At 48.7% G+C, this 22,403-nt stretch overlaps 3 protein-coding genes across 7 annotated transcripts in view; 1 reads left to right on the plus strand and 2 right to left on the minus strand.

The window, feature by feature from the left end:
• The window catches only part of CTSW (cathepsin W), a 27,654-nt gene extending 18,038 nt beyond the window's left edge, over positions 1-9,616 (minus strand). Inside the window, exons 1-2 of one of the 5 annotated variants that reach the window (XM_080985798.1) lie at positions 9,363-9,616; positions 7,465-7,576 (exon numbers count right to left, since the gene is read on the minus strand). In XM_080985798.1, coding sequence (XP_080841924.1) covers positions 7,465-7,576 — 112 coding nt within the window. In that variant the 5' untranslated portion in view covers positions 9,363-9,616. Of the gene's footprint in view, positions 1-478; positions 694-7,464; positions 7,577-8,386; positions 8,469-9,188 lie in introns of those variants that run through there. The other 4 variants (XM_080985797.1, XM_080985799.1, XM_080985796.1 and 1 more) reach the window with 4 other exon arrangements.
• LOC308465702 (uncharacterized protein) lies at positions 1,161-12,291 on the plus strand. Its single transcript, XM_080985813.1, has 5 exons — positions 1,161-2,535; positions 6,433-6,590; positions 8,402-8,476; positions 9,613-9,776; positions 10,697-12,291. The coding sequence occupies exons 1-5, from the start codon at positions 2,405-2,407 to the stop codon at positions 10,808-10,810; spliced, it is 642 nt and encodes a 213-aa protein (XP_080841939.1). The 5' UTR covers positions 1,161-2,404; the 3' UTR covers positions 10,811-12,291.
• A 1,579-nt stretch (positions 12,292-13,870) lies between these two features.
• On the minus strand, positions 13,871-21,191 carry LOC308465703 (transmembrane emp24 domain-containing protein 10-like). Its single transcript, XM_080985814.1, has 5 exons — positions 20,671-21,191; positions 20,065-20,185; positions 17,242-17,315; positions 16,216-16,342; positions 13,871-14,442 (listed from the first exon to the last, which is right to left on the minus strand). The coding sequence occupies exons 1-5, from the start codon at positions 20,860-20,862 to the stop codon at positions 14,321-14,323; spliced, it is 636 nt and encodes a 211-aa protein (XP_080841940.1). The 5' UTR covers positions 20,863-21,191; the 3' UTR covers positions 13,871-14,320.
• Positions 21,192-22,403: the final 1,212 nt, after the last annotated feature.

Genomic DNA, 22,403 nt, shown 5'->3' on the forward strand with positions numbered 1-22,403 from the left:
GGGTTTATTTTTAATAAGGAATGAAAGGGAAAACCCCACACACTTAAAAGCAACCTTGGCTAGGAGGACATTCACTACCTCTAGATGCAAAAAATAAAAAATAAAAAATGCTTCTGGGTCATTGAAAGATTCAAGTATTAGATGCAGATTCAAAAATAATAGCTAGCTAACTTATTAACAGCTGCAAAAAAAAATATTCATTGCTAAAATCTGGAAAATAACATATTTTAGGAGGACTTGGCGAGGATCAATGAATTTTGGAGTGAAGGACACGATTGATTGTGCTCTCAAATTATATGACAAGATGCAAACGTGTCTTACAGTTACTGTAAATATATTTTTCTTTGTCCTCTTTTATTATTATTTTTGCAAAGCTTGATCTTTGTATCTACTGAGTAAACATTTTAAGCAATTTAAACAAAAAAACCTTCCTTGGCTGGATCAGACCAAAGGCCCATCTAGCCCATCATTTTTTTACCTCCAACAGTGTGTCCTTCTCACAAGCAGCACCTGTGGTTTTGTTATTCGCATCCATCACGTACACAGGACACACTGCCTCTGGACAAGGCGGGTTTGTTGTGGCTAATAGCAATTGATGTGGTTATAGCAGCCAGGGCTGCCTCTAGGTCTGAAGGCGTCTCATCAAGGTGGTCAGGATGTGCTGTGGCCTCACGGAAAGTTAAAAGTGGTGGGCTTTACAAAAGCAATGAAATAATCTTTTTATTGAAAACTGGAGTACTTTCATCATGCACTGAAACTGCAAAACACTTTTTTAAAGGTGCAACACACACACACATACAATATGATAATGCAATAAATTTTCCTTTTCTGGAAATAAAAAGAAAACAACTATGAGCCAGGTATGAATTATGTAATTCATTCAGTCAGAACTGAAGATAAATAGTGTTGGATTGTCTCCGTTTTAAAGTAATCTGCAAACACTAAACAACTTATCCATAAATATTTACATCAGATTTAAGATTTGACTCTTATACGCAAATTGAAAAAGCTTCCCCCCCACCCCACTAATGAATAAATAAATAACAAAAATGATTGTAATAAACTTCTTTTTTCTAAGTGAGTCTTTCTTCATTTTTCGTATTCTTACATTTACGACAACGTCCCAGAGTGATTCTATTTAGTGGTCTCTGGTGCATTGTGGGAAATTTAAAGTGATGGGCAGAGTCAGAACATTCCCTTTTGCAGAGGACAGTCCTCTCTCTGAAGGCTCTGAACCCTCTTGTGAAGGGCTGTGCAGTCCAAGGGTTGTAGCCATTGTTAGTCCTGCTCAATAGACCCATCAAGCAGTAACAACTGGGGGAAGGAAAAGGCACTGGGTTTTTTGCCTGCCTGCCTGACAGCCAGCCCTCCTTACTCCTTTATTCTGCCTCTGTGTAGGAGCTACAGCTTTTTGAGGTGGGAGCAGAGGCATGTACCCCAGAAATAGGCCGTCTACGCAGAACCTCAGAGCTTGCTGGCCTTTGCACTGCCTTGCTTCCTGCCCACATCCTCAGTGACAGCAGCTGAAGCAAGGCTGGCGGAAGACATTTGGCCCCTGAGGTGAACCACAAAATGGCACCCCTTTTCTTTCAGGGAAAAAGGGGTGAATGAAGGTGTCAAATGAACCTTATCTGACGGCTGAACTGTCAATCAAAGGCCGTGGCAGGAGTGGAGAAGAGGCCTGCTCTGAATCACGATGGGTGGAGGCATAGCCCAGGAGACACCCCCAGCGGGCAGCCAGCCCCTAAGGGTAGCAGGAGGCCTATGTTCTTAGGTTCATTAATGCAGCGAGACAATCTTGCCTCTGAAACACCCAGGCTGAGGTAAAATACAAGGTTTTTAAGCCGCCACCATGGAATCCAACAGGTCCAGTGCAGCAGAAATGTTCTCCCACACAGCCCCCATTGAAAGGAATGGGACCTGCACCAGGTGCAGATGTTTGGTTTTTGTTATTTTTTTAAAGCACTCTGCTTATGCCCAGAAGTTCCTTTGCCCACCCTTCCAGAACTCAGTTGGGCTATTTCAAGCATGTTCTTCTGACGCTGAATCTCAGCTCCTGGTTTTAATTCCCCCGCCCCGCACAAGGTAGGGTTTTTTTGTGGGAGGGCGAATGCTGGGACACGGCCCCCAGAAGCTGGCGCGTGATGCTGCCTCTCCAATTCCTCTGAGGGAAGGCACAAGCCTGCCTGTGAAAAATGCCAAGGTCACGGCAGTGTTGGGGGAGAGGCAGATAAAAGTGGGTTCTCACAGTCCCTCTGCTTCCATCCTTGCTCTGCCCAAGCCAGTTTCGCCCGCCTAGTCTAGCTGGCATTCTTGACCGGGCTAGGCTACCCTGCACCCCCGCTGTTCTCTCCCCCCTGGCTTTGCCCGCCTGGCTTGGTGTGGCACCCTCCTGGCGTGCGCCATGTTCCACCTGGTGCTTGTGAGTGGGTTGCTGACAGGGATGTCGTCGTGGGGGTCCTTCGCCCTCCTCCGGGAGTCCAGCCTTGATGAAGAACAGCCGCTCGAGTCGTCTGTCGTTACCCTCAATGAGAGGTAAGCAGCTGGCCAGATCCTTTTGTGCTTGCAATTTGGGAATACTATCTGGTGCGGTGGCTGGACCTGAGGCTCTGATTTAATACCTGTCATACACCTAAAATCTGAGGCTCCCTGGGTGGCTTGGGGTCAGTCTTCCTCTCTAGCTAGGCTCCCCCCCCCCCCCCAGCCCAGCGTACCTAGCAAGTTTGTTGTGATGATTAAAATGGGTGTTGGGGGGGGAGTGTTGTGTGTTGTCTTGAAGGAAATGTGGGGTGTGGGGCTGGTCCGTTGGGATGTGATGACAGGTGGGAAGAGGGTTGTTATTTAGGGTAACGAAGAAGACTGTGTGATCAGGGGAGTAGGGAACGTTTGCATGCAGATGGTCCCAGGGTTGAGATCCTGTTGAGCATCTTAGCATCTGCTTTCATTGCAGAAGCTCCTAGGTTCAGTCATTTCCCCCCTTCAGTCTTGCACCTCTCCCTGTATGGCTGAGGGAGACCCCTTGCTGCCAGCCTGCCAATGGCCTGACTCAGTACGGTGCAGCTTCGTACGTTCCCCTATGCGGAAAAGTTACAGGGGACACGGCAGAGATTTTTGAAATGATGCATACTGCAGAGAATGCAGAAACAGAGATACTTTGCTGGCAATTGTTACTCTTCCCACAACCAGCTTGGCAGAGGTTTCAGAACAGACAGAACCCATGCTTCCATTGCACCTGGTTAACTCACAGACCTCTCTGCCACAATTCATGTCACCGGTGGCTGCCTTTTAATAATAATAATGAAAATTAATTAGACAACTTCTTGAGGACCATAGATGAGTCTTAGACATCCTGGCTAAATTGATCTCCCATGGTCAGGGGCAAGCTATCCTAGGACATTGCCAGCTGCTGGGGATGAACATCAGGGAATGGCCATTGCCTTCGTAACATGCTTGTTAGGGTCCCAAAGGCTGGCCAGTGGTGGGAGCAGGATCCTGGACTAGACAGCCCTTTTGTCTGATCCAGCACAAGCTTGTGCAGCATTTTCCCACAGGTGTTTACTTGGAAGCAAACTCTGCTGCGTTGGAAAGGGGCTTACAAAGTTTGCAAAGGATTTGCAGCTGCAGTCTTTTAAAGTGCAGTCCTAACTATGCCTACTCAGAAGTAAGCCCTACCAAATGCAATGGGAACACAGCAAGCTCCCTTATATTGAGTCAGGCCACTGGTCCAACACACGAATTGGCAGCTCTCCAGGGTTTCAAGGCAGGGGACATTGCAAGCCGTACAGGGAGATGTCCAGCACGACTGATTCTGGGCTTTTCTGCATGCAAAGCAGATGCTCTACCAATGAGCCACAGCCCTTCCCCAGTGGGGCTGGCATCTATAAGAAAGGGAGGTGAGGATTAATATTAATAATAATTTTATTATTTTTACCCCGCCCATCAGGCTGGGCTTCCCCAGCCACTTTGGGCGGCTTCCAGCACATCTAAAAGCATAATAAAAGAGTTCTGGGTCTTTCCCCTTGCTGTTGCTACAGCCAACAAAAACAGTCCAATCCCACATGTATTCCTCAGTAGTAAGCCCCAATGAGTTCAATGGGACTTCCTCCCAGGTGAGTAGGCATATAGGACTGTGTCCGAAAAGGGAGGAATCAATTCAAACTTATCCCTGCCGCTTTCTGCTAGCTCAGCTTGCTTCAATGCAGACCAACTAGTCCAGTCCTTGTGGGACAGCCAGCATGGTTGCCTTGCTATAAACCATCTTGTGGCTTGTGCAAAAGGTAGAATACCTATCACCTAGACAGAGGATCATTGTTAGGGAAGAAATCTCAGCCAGTCAGTGTAGGCAGTATTGAGTTAGATGGACCAAGGACCTGCTTCCTGCTTTTCTCCTGTGAGCACAGTAACAATTTTAAGGGACGTTAAAGCAACCATGGCCATGCTGGTCAGCAGCACCAGCTTGGCGGGAAAGATAATTGCCTGTACTGTTTGCAAAGAGGATTATTTCGGCTAAATGTTAGGGGGAAACGCCTTAACCATAAGTACTCTTTGACCGTGGAACAGGCGTCCTCCTTGGGAGGTGGTATGCTGTTCTTTGCTGGAGAGGCTGGGCACAGGCTGTCAGGGATGCTGTCATAGAATTGTAGAGTTGAAAGGGACCCCTGGGGGCCATCTAGTCCAACCCCCTGCAATGCAGGGATCTCAACCATGACAGATGGCCACTCAACCTCTGCTTTAAAACCTTCAAGGAAGGAGTAGCTAGTTAACTAGTCAGCCCCCCTGAACTCCAGATGTTTGCTTGGGTGGCTTTGCCCCTGAATCACTCCCCAATATTAATTCGGGGAAGGCTCCAGGTTCTCCTGCCTGAAACCTTGGAGAGCTGCTGCCAGCCAGTGTTGACACTATTGAGCTGGATGGACCAGTTGCCTGACTCAGTAGAGGGCAGCTCCCTCTATACCTGTGTCACTTTTGGCTGTTTCGATGTCACTCAGGCTGTTAGAAATCCAGGAGCCCCTTCCAGATCCGAAATGGCCTCCTTAGCCTGTTCTGCTTCATTAAAATTAAAATTATTAAAATAAATTATAAAAATTAAATTAATTTGGCTGAGGAGGATTGTGTAGCTAAATTCGAAGGTGGAGAACTGCGTTGCAGAGAGAGGACAGAAAAGGCCACCTGAAATTTGTTGTTGTCATACCTCTGTGTGATGCTGGGAGGTGAGCTAAAACAGAGAGAGGAGGCTCATTCTGGAGGACAGAGTTGTGGTGGAAGAGAAAGCACAATCCTTTTAGAAAGGGATGTATTCAGCAGGTTATCTGAGTAACAATAGGCATTGGAAACAATGGATGTTTCTCTCGGTTTGTTTAGGCTCCTGCTTGTTCAGTGAACTGGATGCCAGTTTCCCAGCCAGCTTTTGCTCCTCCGTTTTGTTATGGCAGCTTTTTTGGCAGATATTAAAGGGGGAATGCATCCCCTGCTAATCCCTTGCCTGTCAAGCTGCTGTTAAAAGCAGAAGAGCAGGGAGGGCTATATTGTTTTGTTGTTGTTGGCAACCTCAGAAGAGATTGCTCCTGTGCCTATGGGACGGATGAGTCTGCCCCATTTTGTCTCAGCTTCTCATTTTTCTAATCTTCAGTTTGCAACATTTCTCCAGCAGTTTGCAATTTATTGAAAAATTCCTCATAAAAACAGCCAGCTTTTACTGCACATTTCTCCTAACATACAAATCTCTGCAAGCAATTTGTCCTAAAATCAGTGTGGCTTTGTATACCATTTTCACCAAGATGTGTGCATTTTGCTGCAGACTTTCCCCTAATACAGTTTTGTGCAATTTTGTTGTTGTTGGAGAACTGTTGGACTAGGGCCGGGGAGACCAGAGTTCGAATCCCAGCCCAGCTATGAAGCTCACTGGGTGACTGTGAGCTAATCACTGCCTCTCACCCTAACCTACCTCACAGGGATGTTGTGAAGATAAAAGGAACTTTTTGGAGGAAAGAAGGTGTCATAAGATTTGTTTCACATATTGTTTCAGGAAACCCAAATTAGATAGGCTCCTGCGATAATGCAAACTGAACCTTATTTCTCCCAGATTCATACCTGTGCCTTTTTGCACAAGCTACCTCTCCTGCAAGGGTGAGAGACGTTTCCCCCGCTAATGAAACCCATGCTGTGCTTGTGTGGTTTTGAAAGCTCAAACAGAAGTGGCATTGCAACAGCAGAGGGACATATGAAGCTGCCTCCTATCAACTCAGACCATTGGGCCATCTAGCTCAGTAATGTCCACACTGGCTGGCAGCATCTCTCCCTAGCTGGAGATGCCATCGGGGGTTGAACCCGGCGCCTTCTGCATGCAAAGCATGTGATCTGCCCTTCCCCAAGCGACATTGGCAAGCTGTAGAACCTGTAGCTGATCTCTGCCTGTTCTGTCTCCTCCGGCAGCTGCAGGGAGCGGGCCCTCCAGGAAGTGGGCTCTGCCACGCTCCGGTTGCTCCGGTTGGACAGCCCCCCCAGGATCGCAGCTGGCACAAGGAGGCAGGCGCATGAAGCTTGGGAAATGATGGAACTGCCGGATCTGTCCAGTGGGGGGCAACATTTCAGTGAGTCTTCATTCCCACCCCACTTCTGCATCCCTTACCTTGACCTGCCCACTTATCCCAACCCCAGGCAGGGGTTTGATCGGCACTGGGCCTTGGCTCCAGGATCTGCTTTCAATGCCAAGGCTGCCCTGGAATATCAGTTCCCTAAAGCATGTACAAGGGACGGGGGTGGCGCTGTGGCTTAAACCACAGAGCCTAGGACTTGCCGATCAGAAGGTCGGCAGTTCGAATCCCCGCGACGGGGTGAGCTCCCGTTGCTCGGTCCCTGCTCCTGCCAACCAGCAGTTCGAAAGCACATCAAGTGCAAGTAGATAAATAGGTACCGCTCCAGTGGGAAGGTAAACAGCGTTTCCATGTGCTGCTCTGGTTTGCCAGAAGTGGCTTAGTCATGCTGGCCACATGACCCAGAAGCTGTACGCCGGCTCCCTCGGCCAATAAAGCGAGATGAGCGCCGCAACCCCAGAGTTGGCCACAACTGGACCTAATGGTCGGGGATCCCTTTACCCTTTACCTTTAAAGCATGTACAGAGTGTCTTTTCCTTCACCACTTACCACTGATAGTGAGGGGCTTATGGGTCAGAAAGCACAGCTTCTGAAATTACTTAAGCCTCTGCATAAACTCACCTAACCATAATCTTCCTTTTCCTTTTGCCTCACCAAGTACCGCTAATTAAACTGAGATAAAAGTTGCTGCTGCTACTTCTTTTTTTTTTAAGCCCTGTTTTTATGGCTGTCTGAGCAGCCCAACAGACAGAAATGCAGCATGTGAAGTTTTTTCTAGCATGCGGGGGGAAAGGTCCATCTTTTCAATTTGGCAGACATTTTTACTGAGATCGACAGGAGCAAACAGCTCAGTCTGAAAAGCTCAACATACCTAGTGTTGATGCGTCGGAAGCTTGGAGATGTGGGTTCAAATTCCTCCCTCTGCCAAGGAATTGCTGTGAGATGTTGGGCAAAATGCTCACTTTCAGCCTTGGTAGTCCCATCTGTGGAATGGGGAGAGTGACCAAAACTGGGGGACATTTATTGAGACCAGCAACTGTTACACACCTGCTGGCAATCCCAAATTAATATCACTTCCACACTGCTCCTCACATTATTTTGATCTAGATTAGTAGGAATACCTCCCATCAAGGGGAAAATCACAACTTTGTTAGGCTTCCTTACACTCCACTACAAACTTTCCCCCAATTTTTCTATTTTCTTTTTATTACTTATCTCCAGGGGGTATTCCTACTAATCTAGATCAAAATAATGTGAGGAGTTCAGATCCCGTCATGTGCTGCAATAAATCTATGCTTTCTTTTTTTCCTTTTTTTTCTTATAAAGTATAATATTGCTTTTTATTTTGAATCAATATGGTGCGGGCCAGCATAATCTTTTAAGTGCTTTGGGTCTCTAAAAGGTCTTAATTTGGCCCTGGGAGGGGCATATACAGCCTGCAACCTCAACCTTGGAACTGAGGTGACTTTATGTCTGCAGAATCAAGCCTAACGTTTGTATCCGTTTTAGGTTCCTTATCTCCCCAAAGCCCACTTCACCCCCCAATCCTTTCTGTAACATCTTTGGCTGGGGAAGAGTTCCAAGAAACCCACAAACCTTAATAATAATAATAATGATAATAATTTTTATTTATACCCCGCCCTCGCCAGCCAAGGCCGGGCTCAGGGCGGCTAACAAGCAATAATAAAAACAAGTTGAATGAATACAACTTAAAAACCTTGCCACTATTTTGTGGCCTTTTCCTTAGTCCTAATAATAAAGGAAGTGCCTTTCGAATTTCATTCTTCTCCCACCTGTTCCCCAAACAGATCTTTCGTCCAATGAGACACTTCTGGTCCGAAGAGAAAGCTGCACCCAAATTTCCCACCACGTCACTTTGGAAGGTAATGCTAAGCCAGGGGTGGGGAGCCTTTTCTTAAGGGCTGCATTCCCTTCTAGACAACCTTCCAGGAGCCACTGGCCAGTGGTTGGCAGTGCCAGAGGGAAAAGTGGCAAGGGGGGGGCATCAAAGCTTCATTTGCACACCCACCTTTCTCTATCCTCCCACCAGGCAAGCAAAGGGGCATTATTGGGGCTGAAGATAATCAGGGATGATTTCCCTCCGTCGGAAGGGAAGGGAAGATCCCAGGTCTCCCAGGGTTTCAGAGGCAAAAGTGGAAGGTGCACACCCTCCAACATTTCTCCAGTGAAAGTAGGGACGTCCTAAGTAAAAGTGGGACATTCTAGGATCAAATCAGAAACCTGGATGGCTTCTGCAAACCTGGGACTGTCCCTGGAAAATAGGGACACTTGCCGAGAGCAATATAGCATCAACTTTGGGGGGCCCAGCCCCCTCAAATATTTTATGGGGGGAGACAAAGGGACTTTGGTCCGTAAGGGTTGGCTCCTATGCCTGAAAGCTACCTTCAGACCTGAAGTTGCCCATCCTGGCTGGATAGTGGAGCCGTTTAATTAAAAGCCAAGGAAACGAGGCACTTTTAAGAACCGACCTGAAAGAACAAAAATATCGACAGTCTCCTCAGGTTCCGGTTTACTAATGCTAATAAATGTTAATGCACTCTACTCTGAAGCATTCCAGCAATTTTCGACTCTTACCTCCATTTTCTCAAGAGTATTACCCACAATGCACTTGTGGCAGCCATGTTTTCCACTTAAACTGTGGTGCCCCCTTGAGGGGTGAACTGCATGATACACTCAGATACCCAAACACAAAACAGATTTGGAGAGGGGTCTAGAATGTAGAAATGGCAAGAGGGAAGGTTCTCTCACCTAACCCTTTTGTTTCAGCCTCAGGTGTAGGGGATCTGTCAGGCCCTACAACACTACAACTCCCATCGCCCCATGACCATTAGCCATGCTGCTGGGGCTGCTGGGAGTTGGAATCCTGCAAAAGTTCCCCTCCCCTAATCCAGGGGTTTCATGGAGGAGAATGACCCTCTGTCTGCACTGCAGCTTCCTGCCCCACCACCTTTCCTGCATCTTCACCCACCTTTTCCTTCTGGACTTCCTCCTCCCCCAGATCTTGGCTGGCAAAGCTGGGTGCTGCACCCGGTGTCCTTCGTCTTCACCCAGTGCCTCGGGTGCCGCTGCCGACGAAAGGACAAGGCCCCTCCGCTGGCCCTTTGGATTCAAGACTGCGGACTTGAGCAGCCGAGCCGTCGGTCAGATGGGCAAGCCAAGCAGGTACAGAGCGCCTCTCAGAGAGCCGTATGAAATTAGGCCGAGGAACCACAGGTTGCGCACCTCCTGAGCTAACCCTGTACAGTCTGCTCTGACCGGCAGTGCCTGTCCATAGTCTAGGGCAGAGAAGGGCCCATCTTTCCCAGCACCTGCTCCCAGAGATGCAGGGATCGAAGGAGTGACCTTCTGGGCTGCCAAACAAGGGAATCTGCTCCTGACTAAGTATGGGCCCCTCCTCTGGGACATAGGAAGCTGTGGGGGTATCGCTGGTGACCTAAACATTTCAGGGCACAATTCTGCAACATGCCAATTTATATCTAATGATGCAGATTTAGGTCAGATTTCAGAGCAAGGGCGGGGAGCGATCTCTGGCTCTTGCTGTCAAGATGCCAAGTGATGGATCTGGCCTTGATCACGGGCAGAGAAGTCTTTTCTGAGATGGATGAGATCCTTTTAATCAGCAATTATAGGGATGACCCTGGGGAGCTTCTGCTTGCAAAGCAGGGATTAATTTCCACTGCACTATAGTCCCTCCCCCAGGGAACCTAAGAAGGTGCCTTATTCCCGTTCAGGCTATTTGTCTACATAACTCAGTATTGCCCACTCGGACTGGCAGCAGCTCCTTAGGGTCCTTGCTGTTCTCTTCCTGGCTGGGCCTTTTTAAGGGCTCCCTCTTGTGTTCTTGTCTTCCGGAGAGCGAAACAAGGCTAGGGTTGGCCCTCCTGTTATCTTTGGATGGTAAGTGAATAAATTGTACCCAGGAAGCTGCTTTCTACTAAGCCAGATCCCTCTAGCACAGTTTTGCCTACACTGACTGGCAGCAGCTCTTCAGGATTTCAGACCAGGGTCTCTCCCAGCCCTGCCTGGAGATGCCATCAAGGACTGAACCTGAGACCTTCCTCCTCCTGCTTCTCTCTCAACAGAGACACTGCTGCCAGACCCGCCGGGCACCGATGCCCTTCGTGTTCCTCAAAGAGGACGGCTCGTTGGTCATTCAAGCAATCCGCCTGGAACGAGACTGCCACTGCCGCCCCTGAGGCTTTGCCCCCATCCTGGCTGGCGTAGAAGGCGCCCTACGCCGAGTGTGACGGGAATTTGTAACGGAGGACTGCTGGAGCATCAACAGAGGACGCCCCCAATTGGCAGTTGTCAATGTTGGGGCAGAGCAGTGGAAGAACCTTTCTCCCACAAGGGACATTAATGGGGTGAGAAGGGAGTCCTTTTCTCTTCATGCTTGGTTGCTGCAGAGGAATCCTCTGATCCAAATATAATCGGAGAATACTATCCCCTTCACAAGTTGCTGGGACTTCAACTTTCCATTATCCCTCGCTGCTGGCCATGCTGTCCAGAGATGATGGGATTTGGAGTCCCAACAATTTCTGGAGGGCCACGGGTTCCTCATCCTGGAAACAAAAGATAACCTTCAACTGATTTTGCTGTTGAAGGTCACCAAAGAATTGTGATATATATATATATACCATTACAAAACTACAACCCAAAGGCAGCGTCTCTGGGGGATAAGTTACTTCATCACCGAGTGAAGTTTGTACCTCCATAGCTCATGAAAGGACCTCCATAGTGGTGGCTCCCTGGCATTGGAATGACTTCCTTCTTGAGATCCAGCTGGTGTTTGGGCACCAGCTGAAAACTTACCTCTTTAGCCAGGCTTTTTATGACATGGGTTCTTGATGTATTAAGCCACTGACTTTTGTAGTAAGGAGGGTAAGTTGTCATACTGCTTGATTTCATATTAATATTTGTTTGTTTACTGGAATTGTTGTACTGTTAAGTTTCATTTTATATTTTATATACCCTGATTCAGGATCGTTTGCGTGTTGAAGGACAGGGTGAAAATGAATCTCTTTTGAGTTGTACCTTACAATGAGCTTGCCCGTCTCTTCCCGTTATTTGGCCCTTGCAGGTCCTATGGCTTCCCTAGTCTGGTGCCCTTTCAGATGTTTTGGACTACAATTCCCATCAGCTCAAACCAACGCAGCCAGTGCAGGGAGTTGTAGTCCCACAGCATCCGATAGGAAAGGACTGCCCTTAACACAACAACTAGATCTGCATACAAGTACCATCTCCATGCCATGGGAAACATCTTCTGTTGGTTTTTGCAGATCAAGCTGCTGATAAATGCACAGGAGCAGGTCAGGCTGTTTTTCTTTTTAATAAGTTGGCAACCCTGTCATATAAGCATGGTTGACACCCATAGAATAGAATGTTAACGTTGGAAGGGGCCTCAAAAAAGTCATTTAGTTCAATAAGAAGAATGAAATTGGCAGCAGTTAGAAAAACTCAACCCTGGTATGTGAGTGAAGGAAACTCCTCTGATTGAGTTGTGACAGTTAAACAGGCAAGGAATTAAGTTTAATTTTTCGTTATGGACATGGCCACAAAGTCAACAGCTGCAGTTCTGGCAAGGGCACAGGGTGAAGGGGGCAAATTTTGTATCTTATCCGTATAAAGAAATGCATGCAGATTTAACAATAAAAATGTATTGACTATTTTAATACAACCTTGCTGCGAATTTGTCATCTTTTTATGTTACAGAAGAGAGGGCGAGTTAGGCTGACAAGGCAGTAATATGTGCATAAAGTTGCAACAGGAAGTGGGAGACGCAAGCAAATTTTGCTCTAACCCATTTAAGGGACAGGACCTGGTGCATCGGAACCTGTTTTTAAGGCAAACACTTTTAACCCCTGTAATTAAGAAGCAGCGAGGGCTTCTGAACATGTGCAGAGAGCCCTTCCCAGCCTCCTGAGTTATGGCAGACTTCAGCCAACATGCTTCTTAGAAACTGCAGCCCTACACTTGCTTAGCTGGTGGGAAGCTGTGCTGAGCAGAGAAGGACTCGCGTGCACAAATTCCACGGCTTCTGATGGGATTGTTAAAAACACATGCTTCAAAATTCTCTCCTCGAAGTGAGGGAGATCTGAGGTGCTTGCTTTGGTGTGGCCTAATCTGAAAACTCAAAAACTGGAGATGTTCCCAAACTCCCTTTAAATATGGAGGTTCCATTTTTATAACACCAGGTAGTCACTGATAGTACTATCAACCACCACAGATTTCTCAAATCATCCTCAGGGATGGGGCCAAATTCAGTCTTCCTGGCCTCCCTGTCTCACAGGACATACCCTACCATACCCCTCACCGTCCCTCCTCTGTACCCTCAAGTGCTTGACTGAAAGAGATCCTCAATTTGCAATAATGCTCCTAGATTCCCTGGAAGGAGAGAGATCAGTGTGTGTGCAAGTCCCCTCTGCCGTTCCTGCAGCTGAAAGGTAACCTACAAAGAGTTGCCTCTACCGCTTTTCCCTCTGGCCACACAAGCCACAGAAGGGTGTCCACAATAACACTCTCCCCACCCAAAGTCTAATCCATGGGTAGGCAAACCAAGGCCCGGGGGCCGAATCTGGCCCAATCGCCTTCTAAATCCGGCCCGCAGACAGTCCGGGAATCAGCGTATTTTTAAGTGAGTAGAATGTGTCCTTTTATTTAAAATGCATATCTGGGTTATTTGTGGGGCATAGGAATTCGTTCATCCCCCCCCCCCCAAAAAAATAGTCTGGCCCCCCACAAGGTCTGAGGGACAGTGGACCGGCCCCCTGCTGAAAAAGTTTGCTGACCCCTCATCCTTTACACTGCGCATCTTCCTCCAGCGATGTGGAAGACTGAGAGCCACCATTCATGCCAGCCTGGTGAGTGCTGCTGCTTTTTCAAAGGTTTCCAGAGTATTTACAGGCTTTATAGATGCTGTTCCCCACTATTTGCAATTTTACATACACACATGCTACCTGGGAAACTTAAGCCCTGCGTAACCAGGGTGACACCTGTAAATTGTCTGTGGCCTGTGCTATTTTTCTAGAAAAAGAGGTGCTGGAACCCACCTGAGAGGTGCCAGAACTGAGTTCCTGTGAGTTCCATATGAAAAAAGCCGTGTTTATGGCCTTTAACCAGTCTACCAAAATCCACACATCATAGACCCTGTAGAATACCTTTTTCCTGACTCCAGATGAGGCAAGGAGAGGCAAGACCCTCCTGCATTGTTTGCCATAACTCTCCCCTCACCCACCCACCAAAACAGAAGCAATATCTAGGAACCAAAATTTATTACTTCCAAAGTATTACACTCAGCAGTTGGGACTTAAATTACCTTGTCTAATTAAAACACCCGCCCCACCACATCCCAAGCACCACCACCATGCAGAACAGACGAGCACCATGGTCGGTTTGGGAGGAACAGCAAGTGGTTTTCTAATCTGCTCCCCAGAATCCATGCCTTGTCTGATGAGCGGCTCCATGCCTGGCTAGCAAAGAGATCCAGTCCAGTTGTCAGGTTCCACTGAGAGTCCTGGCCACAAGGAAATCCCGGGAAAAAATAATGCAGTCACCTTCAGAGTGGAATAATTCAGCGGAGAGAGATTGAGCATGGTTCACACCTAACAAGTTGTAGGCTAGATCCATGGCAAAACTAGGCAGGGGAGTCCAGTAAAGGGGGGCCGCCCACTTCTTGCCTCTCCCCCTGTGCCCAAACCGGAGCTCAATCACTCGATGAGTTTCTTGGCTTTGAAGAAGCGTCTGAGGTAGAAGACCTGCCAAGTGGCCAGGCCCACAAGGCAGAGCATGGAGAAAATGCTGAAGTAGAAGACCCGAGCGCTGGTGGATTCTGCAAAGAGAGAAAGACAAGGCCAAGTGGCAGATCCAGCTCCGAGCTCCTAGGGTGGAGCGGTGGTTAAGATCTGGGAGACCAGAGTTCAAATCCCCACTCAGCCACAACGCTGATTTCAGGCCAGTCACAGTCTCTCAGCCTAACCCGCCTCACAGGGTTGTTGCTGGAATAAACAGGGGAGGGGAAAAGAACTACCGTATTTTTTGCTCCATAAGACGCACCTAGTTTTTAGAGGGGGAAAGCAAGAAAAAAATACCGGTATTCTGCACAGAGCATGTAAGTGGCTCTCGCTTTTCTTGCTTTAAACCCTTCTGTCCCTCCTCCCGCTTCGCTGAGAAACCAGCAGAGCAAGCTGCACAGCTCTCACTGAAGTCAGCAGAGCAAGAGCGACAGCTGTGCAGCACCTCTTCTGCTGGCTTCCCAGCAAAGCGGGATGAGGGATGAAAGGGAGCCCTTACAAGGGACCGCTGAGCAGAGCCTCGCAGTGGCTCTTGCTGGCTTTCTGGGAGGTGTGGGAAGGGGCAGAGGGCAGCCCGTCAGTCCCTTCTCCCACCTCGTGGAAAAGCCCCCAAGAGCCACACACATGCTCTGCGCGGCTCTTTAAAAGGAGCGCTGAACAGAGCCTGCGTGCATCCCAGATGCGAATGAAGGCAGGAGGCTCTGCTCAGCGCTCCCTTTAAAGAGCCGCGCGGAGCGTGTGTGCGGCTCTTGCTGGCTTTTCCCCAAGGAGGGAGAAGGGCAGCCTGTCAGTCCCTTCCCCCACCTCCCGGAAAAGCCCCCAAGAGCTGTGCTCCCTTTAAAGAGTCGTGCAAAGCGTGTGTGCGGCTTTTGGGGGCTTTTCCCCGAGGAGGGAGAAGGGTCTGATGGGCTGCCCTTCTCCCTCCTCGGGGAAAAGCCCCCAGGAGCCGCACACACGCTCCACGCGGCTCTTTAAAGGAAGTGCTGAGCAGAGCCTCCTGCCTGCATTAGCTCCGTAAGACGCACACACATTCCCCCTTACTTTTTAGGAGGGGGAAAAGTGCGTCTTATGGAGCGAAAAATGCGGTATGTTTGTACGCCACTCATTACCTCCTCAGAGGAACGGCAGGATAATAAATGCAACAAATAACATTAGTACCTTCTAATATTTTATTGTTCGGCTTCGTTTTAGGGAGGGGCCTTGCTCTACATGCAGAAGGTCCCCACCACTGCCAAAATATATATATTTTTATGACTTTGTGGCAGGTAATGAGGGAAAGCTTCTCTTTATAAGACTGTCACACCAGTGTAGACAGGGCAGGGAGTAGCTCTTGATACCCAAGGAGGCCTGAGTTCAAATCCCTGCAAAAGCTTAATGGCTGACCTTGGGCCAGTCACCAGTCATAGCCCAACCCTGCCTTGGAAGGTTGTTGTGAGGCAGCCTCCACCAAGATTCTTTGGACTGCAACTCCCAGCAGCTCCCACCATCCCCAACCATTGGCCAGGTGGCTGGGAACATAGGATGTTGGAGGCCTCAAGGCTGATGGACACCATTAACAGCCAAACGAAGGCCAGAGAACAAACAACAGAGCAGGCACAGCCAACATGGTGCCCTCCAGACGTCAGTGGACTACAACTCCCAGCATCCTTAGTATGGCCAGTGGTAAGGAATGATGGGAGTTGTAGTCCAGCAACGTTCTGGAGGCCACCAGATGGTGAGAGCCAGAGACGAGGCCTGCACTGCAGCCTTTCTTGGCTCCAGCGAATGACAGGGGGCAAGATCTCCAGCCGCCATGCTTTCGCGCCACTCACCATTGGTATCGCGCATCTCCTCCTCGCGTTGTTTCATGAAGGCAAAGTCTTTGACAATGGATTCGGAAAGGTCCTCAAGCCGACGAAGGTCCACCTCCAAGGGCTTGAGTTTCTCAGCCTTCGCAATCTGTGGGGAAAGGGGAGGACAGGCTGAGCCAAAGGCCAGCACAATGCCACAAGGAGAGCTGGGGCCACAGAGGGAGTGGAGACGGCCACCAACTCTGGAAACCCTTGGAAAACCCTTAAAAAAACCAGCAGCATTCATCAGACTGGCATGAACGGCCGCAAATCTGCCAAACTCCACCGCAACTGCTCTCTCCGAAGCTCCTTGCTCAAAATCCCTACTCTCCACAGGTCTCAACGGTCGGTGCAAAGGCTTCTGGGATTGCTAGGTGCTGTTTTCGCACCTTTCTGGGCTCATTTTTAAAGTCATTCTGGGTTCAACATGCTGTGTGTGTGTGTGTGGTCACGCATCAACTGGACACATGTAAATGAGGTGTGGCCCGTATATAAACAGTTCAAATAAAAGAAACTGAAGAAGACCTTTGCTGGATCAGGTCCTTCTAGCCCAGCATCCTGTTCTCACAGAGGCCAAACAGAGGCCCTAAAGGACCTGACCCCTATAACATCCTCCCCGCCTGTGATTTCCAACAACTGGCATGCAGAGCCCCACTGCCTCCCACAGTGGGGCAAGGTGTTTGGTTGGCCGTTGTGAGAACAAGATGCTCAACCACTTGGGTCTTTGGTCTGATCCAGCTGCAGGGATCTTCTGGCGATCTCAGGGAGGTTCTGCAGGCTCACCCCCACAGCTCAAAGCACTTCTGGGGTGGGATGAATCTTGAGCTTTTCACAGGCTCCCCGCCCTGAGACAATCAAGCCACTTTTACGGGGAATGCAGGAAACGTTTGCACACAGATTTACCTGCTGCATCTAGTCCACACTATGGGGGAACTGGCACAACCCCCCCCCCCCCGCCGGAGGACTCCCTGCCATATTTATTCAGAGCAGACTAAGTGCTGCACTTACGTCCTCGTAATTCCGTGCCTCCACACCGTGCTTGATATTGAGGGTGATCAGTTGGTCAGGGACCCGGAAATTCCCTGGAAAAAGAGAGACCCTGGGATTAGGGGTGAGAGGAATGAAGAGAAGGTAGGCATAGATTGAGAGGACAAGGTTAGGATTAAGGCAATAATGATGTCCAGCAGACGTCCCACAACCAGCCACTCGCCATTTGTTCCAAACTTACGGTTTGGTTTAGGCAAATTACAGTCCATCACACCCGGCTGGAAAAGGCTGCACTACAGAAGGATTTTTTAAAACCACAACACAGGCCTATTTGGACATATGGACTGTTTTTATAGATCTATATGTTTAAATGAAGATCAATATATTTTCCCCGTTAATGTCATCTGGCAATGTTGAGGTTTTATTTTTTTATTTTTCCCTTTCCTTTTGTTGTATTTGCAAAATAAAATAAAAATGAAAACTTTTTTTAAAATAGGGTTTTTTAAGTTTGCGGCGTAGCAGCTTCCTATGTATATTTAAAACAGCTTGCTTTACTGGACTAAATAGAAGCATTTCTGGTTTGAAAAACATGGCGGCCAGTGCCTTCCAAACTCCCTTAGCTCAGGATGGGTTCCTTCTCGCCCAAGATCACTATGATCCTTATAATGATTAAGTCATCCTAAAATCAATCACATGGGCAACAGGACCACCTTTCTGAGCACCATCAACTGATCTACTGCAAACCCCACATTCAGCAGATAGCTCCATCTTTTACCTGCCCAGCACTTGACACCATACATCCAGGTCTGGGGAACCTTTCTGGTGCCAAGGGCCAGATCCTTATCAGAGCCAAATCTGACAGGTGGGAGAGGTCATCCATCCTACGACTGACTAGTAGGTGGGATCGTCCACAAGTCAACACCTTTTCCACTTTGATTTTAAAGTGGGAGAGGTTCACAAAGGCTTTTGGAAGATTCTTCCTCCACCCTTCTGAGACTGAAATTATATTGTGCTTCTCCTGCAAGTGACGCCCCACCACTCGCGGGAGAAGTGTGTGAGCTGCTTCAAGCAGCACTTGGGAGAAGGCAGATCCCAAAACAGGACCGAAGGTTGTCTTGAAGCTCTTCTCAGAAGCCCTGCTTCTCCCTCACCCAACTGCTGCCGCTTGTCTGTTCACAGGAGCTGAGCTTTGGAGAAGGCCTTAATCTCCACCGATCATCCGATGAACAGAGATTAAATCCTGCGGTGCAATCCTATTCCCTCCTTAGTGCAGGGCACACAGCCAGTGCAGGATTAAACCTTGTCCTCCTGCTCATCAGCTGATGGGAGGATGGGCATAGCTTGGGGGGAAAGGCCTGGTAGGTCAAACTGGATCCACTGGTGGGCCAAGGCTGGCCAGAGGGCCCGACATTCCCCAGCGGTCATATCTGATGTCAGGTGTCAAGCAAGTGGGCATGGCTTCAACCAAACTGCCTCATAGGCTATAGGCCACAGGTTCACTGCTGCTGTTCTGGAAAATTCTGCTGGTTAGGAAGCAATCTCTGGTTTTTTCATTCATTCAAGGCCTACCCAGAAAAGGTGTTTGCAATGTTGTGATTAGATGTCATGCAGACTGGCCTCAAGGGGCCCTGCTTCTGGGTCAGCTCTGCATCCAGTAACCGTCTCTTTTTAGACTTTGTTTTTTTCCAGTTGTGAAGCCCTAGAAATCTAGGCTAGGCCCTACAATCAATGAATGGATTGTGTGGGTTTGGTAATTAGTCAAGTGTGAGAGGTTAACGCACTGCAACCAGCTGCACAGAGAGGTTGCCAAAAATCATGATTTTTATAGAGACATCATTTCCATTCTTTGAATTATTATTATTATTATTATTATTATTATTATTACCCGCCTTTCACCATCAGGTCCCAGGGCGGGTTACAACAATTAAAATATACAGTTAAAACTTGAATAAATGAGTTCCCAAGTTCTGACCTCTCAGCAAAAAGAAATCAGTTTTTAAAAAGATCTTGTAAGATAATGTTTCTTGCAAATTTATGGTGCTGCAGTTCTGGCAGGTGGGGGAGAAAAGTTAATGAAGAAATCTTCCATTACTGTATGGGATTACAGCTATTATAGCTGTTTTGTTTTATTCAAGTAATGTTATTTGAATAAGGATTATGGTTTTGTTTTTTTAAAAAATGGAACGGTTCTGTGGAAATCTGCACCCGGTTTCAGTCAATATGGGACAAAAGGCAAGCCCGTGTTAGAATTAATTAATGCCTCTCAGCAAAGAATGTAAACATGGTTTATTTTGCAGAGGTAAATAATCTTGTAAATAAGTCTTTAACAAAAAGCCGCTAGCTTGCTGGGGGCTGGCAGAAGATGGTCACAGAGCTCTGGCCTGCCTCTCTCACCTACTCACTGCATGGAATTATTTCTTACCTAGGGCTGCAGCTCAGTGGTGGAGCATCTGCCTTATGAGCAGAAAGTCCCAGGTTCAAATCCTGTCAGGTAGGGCTGGGAAAGGCTCCCTGCCTGAAAAGCCACTGACAATCAGTGGTCTGACTCTGTTCGGGATAGTGCTTAAAGGCAAATCTGAGACAAAGGGATGGAAAAAGGGGCGTGAGTTTGGGAGAAAGTCTCATTGTGAGCCACTGACTTTTCCAGTCTGGGATCAGCTGTGAAACATGAAAATTATTCTAGAATGCTTCAAGATTCTAGAATGCTACATGCTCACGTGCCTCTGAGCATGTAGGGTGCTTCCCTTCCTCACTGTGCAGGCACATCAAAAACAAACCCAAATTTGGGATTAGAGGCTACTTTTTGAAGCTTAAACCCGCCTGCAGAATCCATCGCCCCCATACCTGGCTGGCCATGACTCTCAAAGCAAATCTCATAGATCTCATAGTCATCTGTGGTGAAGGCAAATTTTCCTTTCTTGGCATCATCTCTGGAGTACAAGAGGTGGCCAGAGGAGTCCGTAACCTGCAAGGAGAAAGGGCCAACTGCCAGCGTCAACTCTAGTAGAGACAACGGGTATCTGGGCATGCGCAAAATGCAAAACAAAAGCTTGACAACAAAGAGTCTCACAGCACTTGCAAAGCCTTAACATCCACAACACACATTTAAACACCACTTTTAACAGTGGTGGTTTCCTCCTGGGAATGGTAGTCTGTTAAAAGGGGGCTCAGAGTTGTCAGGAGGACCCCCCCCAGCACATTTAACAAACAACAGTTCCCAGAATTCTTTGGAGGACGCCATGATTACTAAAGTGACGCAACAGTGGTTTAAAAATGTACAGTGTGCATTCATTGCTGCATGAAGAAGCTTTCGTGGTCTAGAATGAACTTTGTGGTTGCAGCTGCAACAGACTCCTGTACCACTTAGGTATTTTTGTGAGCCGGGGTGGGGGGAGTGTTTGTCAGCAGAAGAAATAAGGTGGGGAGGTCAAAGCACAACATGCTCCTCACCCGCAAGTCTGTCCTGATCCCCGGTGCGGTGGCTTCCGAGACCACGAATTCCCCGGTGACCATCACATCTCGGTGAAGCTCCTCTTTCAGACACTTGCGCGTCTGCGGCGGAAGCTGGAAGGACAGTCCCTGGCAGCCGCCTGCAGAAAAGGCCAGCAGGGCCAAGGGACCCAGGAGTCCGGGCACCCACATCGCGGTTAAGAACTTGACAAGAGTGCAAAAAATAAAAAGGTGGAGGGGCGGGGAGAGACTGATTCCCTGAATCCTGATTTGCTGTATGCCTTCAACCGAGCTGGATCCTTGGAGGTTCAAATCCCTTCCCCCTTGCCTGGACCCGGGTTGGTCCTTTCACACTATACCGCCTTCCCCCGGCCCCCTCAACCCCAGTATTGCCTCTCTGGTGTCGAACCCCAGTTGGCTACCCCCTGCCCGCTTGCCCCGTAGGCTCGATCTCGGATCCCCCAGCCTTCGGGGATGCCTCCGATTCTGCCCTCCCCCTCTGGCCGCGGCCGCTTCCGACGTGGCGCTCTCCTACGAGTCCGCTCCGCTTGGGGGCGGGGCTTGGGGCGGAAGAGGCCACGCCCCGCTCCAAGCAGGCGGCGTGAAAATGGTCCCGGGGGCGCGCGACATTTGTCCCGCCGTGAGCAAAGCGCAGGCTGCATTTGTTTTGCAGAGTTTGGCATGAGCCGTTACGCAGGATCAGGCCAGAGGGGGCGCCACCTTGTGCAGCATCCTGTTCTTAACAGGGGTCCAAAAACAGATGGCAAGCGCTTACCAGGGAGTAAGCCTCCTTGAACGCAGGGGGACTTACTTCCGAGTGAACCTGCCTAGAATTGCATCGTTTGAACTTCATAACTGTAGATTGCAATCCCTTAGACTCGGCTACCAGGGAGTTAAATCCCATGGGATCTTATTTATGGGATTTACCTCTGAGCAAACACGTTGTTACTGTCCTGTGCCTGCAACAGCGCTGCAATTTTCACCGCCCTGCAAAGGGTTAATTTAAAGATGCACAGCCCGCGTGCTTGGTTGCTTGCTTAGGCGGCCCCCTTGTGTTCAGTGATGTCTTGCTCCCAGGAAAGTGTGTGTAGGGCCGATCGTAGAATTGCAGAGTAGGAGAGGGCCAAGGGGGTCATCTAATCCAACCCTCTGCAATGCAACCCCCTTATTTGCAGAAGTAAGCCCCACTGAATTCAATTCAGGTAAGTTTTGCGTGTTGGGTTGTAGCCATAGTCGGCCAACTTCACAACAACCCTGAAAAGCAGTTCACTTAAAATGTACGCCCCGATCCTACGCCTGTTTACTTGGCAGCAAATCCCGTGTTTAACTCCTAGTAATCGCGCACAGGACTGCAGCCTTAATTGATGCGCATTAGAGGTACCCGAAAGTACCCGAAGTTCATCATCCGCACCACTAGTGAACGTGCGAATAACCAGGCGAGTGTGCTCCTTTGCTCAGCATTTATTCCAGTACGGAAAAGATGCGCCTGTTTAAACACACCCAACGTGTGTCGGCCACCTTAGCGCGTAAGTGAGAAATTGGGAGTCAGTGACGGGAAAGTGTGACTGGACGGGTCTGAGAGTGTTCCTCGTTTCAACAGCGGGAGGGAAACCGTGTCAACATCCGTTTCTTAAGAACACTACAATTCCCAGGGTTCTTTGAGAGAAGCCATGCTTCTTTTGAGGTCACCGCCGCTTCCTGTGTCCAATAACTGCACATCAAGGTAGTATTTT

The sequence above is a fragment of the Podarcis pityusensis genome (genome assembly GCF_964106645.2).
Source record: "Podarcis pityusensis genome assembly, chromosome: 16".
Taxonomy (NCBI): Eukaryota; Metazoa; Chordata; class Lepidosauria; order Squamata; family Lacertidae; genus Podarcis; species Podarcis pityusensis.